General features: G+C 30.5%; 1 protein-coding gene across 1 annotated transcript; it reads right to left on the reverse strand.

Annotated features, from left to right (window-relative positions):
* Positions 1-843: 843 nt before the first annotated feature.
* LOC121210905 (transcription repressor MYB6) lies at positions 844-2,165 on the reverse strand. Its single transcript, XM_041082841.1, has 2 exons — positions 1,868-2,165; positions 844-1,781 (listed from the first exon to the last, which is right to left on the reverse strand). The coding sequence occupies exons 1-2, from the start codon at positions 1,998-2,000 to the stop codon at positions 1,072-1,074; spliced, it is 843 nt and encodes a 280-aa protein (XP_040938775.1). The 5' UTR covers positions 2,001-2,165; the 3' UTR covers positions 844-1,071.
* Between the last annotated feature and the right edge of the window lie 804 nt (positions 2,166-2,969).

The following is a 2,969-nucleotide window of genomic DNA, read 5'->3' on the forward strand; positions in this document are numbered from 1 at the left end:
CACTATTTTGGTTACCATTTTTAAAAATATAACATTTTAATTAGTATTGCCATTAAAAAAAACAATCCAACTCTTTTTGAAAAGTTAATGGTCAAATTTAGCTGAAAAGAATAAAAGTCTAATTGATAAAAAAAATATAAATGTTAAGAGTTAAATTTATTATTATACCTTTAATTTTACTTTGATAAAATATAAAGACTCGCCGTATATTTTGACTTTCTTTACACAAAAGGGAAAAATATATATAAGATTATTTAACCCTCCTATTATAGATGAAATTAGAAATTAATATATGAAAAAATTGCAACTTACCTTCCCAAATAAAAATTTTCATGTTTAGCCCATTAAAAATTCTGAATTCAAAAGTTAATATATGATAAATTTATCCTTTGACTTTTAAAATTTTTATAACTTAATTTTAGTCCTTTAAAAGAATTTTCGAAAAATACCCTTAGATCCTACACAAGGCCAAATGTCAACTCCTAGATTCGCCTCTTAAACTTATACTTTGATTTGACGCATCAAAATTATTTCATGAAAAAAATCGAATTATAGAATAGAAGGAAAATGAGATCTTTCAATTGGTATAAGTACTAATCACCCCTTAAACTTATACTTTGATTTGACGCATCAAAACTATTTCATGAAAAAAAATCGAATTATAGAAGAAAAGGAAATTGAAATTCATACAATAGTGATTTTAACAGCTCAATGACTTAAATAAAGACTTTTAAATAATACAATTATCATTTATTATTTTATGAAGACATAAACTTACAAATAGTTTAAGGACATTTAAGTATATCTAATTTAATTTGTTGATTAATAAAAGTATGAAAGAGATTTATATGAAAAGAAAAAGAAGTGCCATTATGTTTGTCAATTTTACAAAGTATATATAGGTAAAGAAGATAAGCACGTGAAAACCTAAAAGATTCAACATTCAACCAACCTTTATTGGTAGAGAGTTAAACTCAAAACCCATCATTTGACGTTTCATGGACATATAATGTAACTAAAAATCAACAAGATTCCCATATTTCTTTCTCCACTTAAACGTCATCATCGTCGTCATATCAGTAATGATTCAGCAAAAGAATCCAACTGCACTTGATCTTCATTCGTCTTCAACAGCTGCAAGTACTCTTCATATATCTTCTCTAGTGAATCATTACTGTCACCTTGAGCACCTAGTCCATGATCATGATGATGATGATGATGATGATGAGACTGGCACTCGAAATCTGAGTTGTTGATAAGATCATGATCGTCATTATAACATAAAAACCGGGTTCGGTTTTCATCATCATTGATGTATTCGGACCAAGGGACGAGGACTTGTCCATTTTCACCTCCTTGGCTCGAAGACTTAGTGGTACACTGTACTGAAGATGTAAATCTAATGGGTTTTGGGAGATGGATTTTGGGTTTTTCTTGCTCGGTTGGTTTTTTAGATTTGTTCGGCCTTTTGTTGCTCTTCTTCCTTTTCTTTTTCGGGACGAGGACGACAACCGGGTTATCCGGTGGTAGTTTTTTGTGGGTGTTCGGATCGGTTCCTTGGCTTAATAAACGTTTGCTTAGATGGGTGTTCCAATAGTTTTTAATCTCGTTATCGGTTCGACCCGGAAGCCTTCCGGCGATGAGAGACCAACGGTTGCCGAGGAGTGAATGTAATCGGATGATGAGATCTTCCTCGTCGGGTGTTATGTTCCCTCTTTTGATATCCGGTCTCAAATAGTTCATCCATCTTAGCCTGCAACTCTTTCCACACCTAAGTAGCCCTGCAACATTATAGAAAACGTCACATGGTGTGAGTGATTCGTAAATACCACTTTTCGTTTTTCGAATACGAGTGAGATTCGATTACCGGCTTTCTTAGGGAAGGATCGCCAGTGACCTTCGCCATGAGCTTGAATGTACTTGACAAGCAATGTGTCTTCTCTAGGTGTCCATGGACCCCTGTGTAACCCAACTTTAGAGCAACAAGGAGCCCTTCCCATGTCTCTCTCTCTCTGTATATATATATTTCTATTGTTTTTACTTATGGATGAAGCTATTCAATTCACTCTCTCTCAAACATTGGAACAAACGAAAGAGAGAGAAAACATAGAAAGAGAGAGAGAGAGATGTTGGAGACGATGACTCCCCAAAGGTTAGGCTTTAGGCCTTTTTAATTACAATCGTTTTTAAACTCAAGTACTTAATTGGTACAAAAAGAAACTCAAGTACTTAATTGGTACAAAAAGAAACTCAAGTATCAAATTGAAAAAATTCAGATGTCAAAATAAATATTGAAGCCAAACTTAGGTGTCAAATTGGGACAAAAAAGCTCAAGTACTAAAGTGAACATTAAAACTAAACTCAAGTACTAAATAGGATATTAACCCTTTTTTTAAATATGATGGATCCTTTTTACTCAATTAAATTGTCATAAGTCCCTGTACTTTTCAAAAATCTAAAATTTAGTCTATGTACTTTTATTTCCAAGAATTTAGTTCTACTCTTCATATTTCAAAATTCAAGTTCAGTTGTAAACATTATTTTTTTTGTTAAATTTAGGTTTCATTACAATGTTATTTTTTAATTATATGGCTACCAAGTGAGTTTTTTTTATTTCAAAATGTCACATCAACAAATTTTAACAAAAAAATTTTAACAACATCAACAGTTGGACTTGAATTATGAAATATAAAAGTAAAAAAAAATAAAATTCTTAAAAATAAAAATTCAAAATTTTAAAAAATATATATATAAAAACTTATGTAATATTTTATCCTTTTTAAACCTTAAGCGGAAACTAGACGATATCATAAATGTAACCCATATTGCATGGGTTTGGTGTCAAACTTTTAGGTTTAATATCATATAAATATATAAAGGTTAAAAAAAATCGGTAATAAAGTCTTTTTAAAGTTTGAGCTATTTACATATTAGAAATTAATTAGACTGGAACAAATATTTTTTTAAAA

The sequence above is a fragment of the Gossypium hirsutum genome, chromosome A12 (genome assembly GCF_007990345.1).
Source record: "Gossypium hirsutum isolate 1008001.06 chromosome A12, Gossypium_hirsutum_v2.1, whole genome shotgun sequence".
In the NCBI taxonomy this organism is placed as follows: domain Eukaryota; kingdom Viridiplantae; phylum Streptophyta; class Magnoliopsida; order Malvales; family Malvaceae; genus Gossypium; species Gossypium hirsutum.

What these genes read in the sequence shown, in the direction of transcription:
- LOC121210905 (XM_041082841.1), bottom strand. Translation starts at nt 2,000, where the DNA reads ATGGGAAGGGCTCCTTGTTGCTCTAAAGTTGGGTTACACAGGGGTCCA. An exon ending in ATCCTTCCCTAAGAAAGCCG is followed by an intron (nt 1,782 to 1,867) that starts GTAATCGAATCT and finishes ATAATGTTGCAG; the next exon opens with GGCTACTTAGGTGTGGAAAG.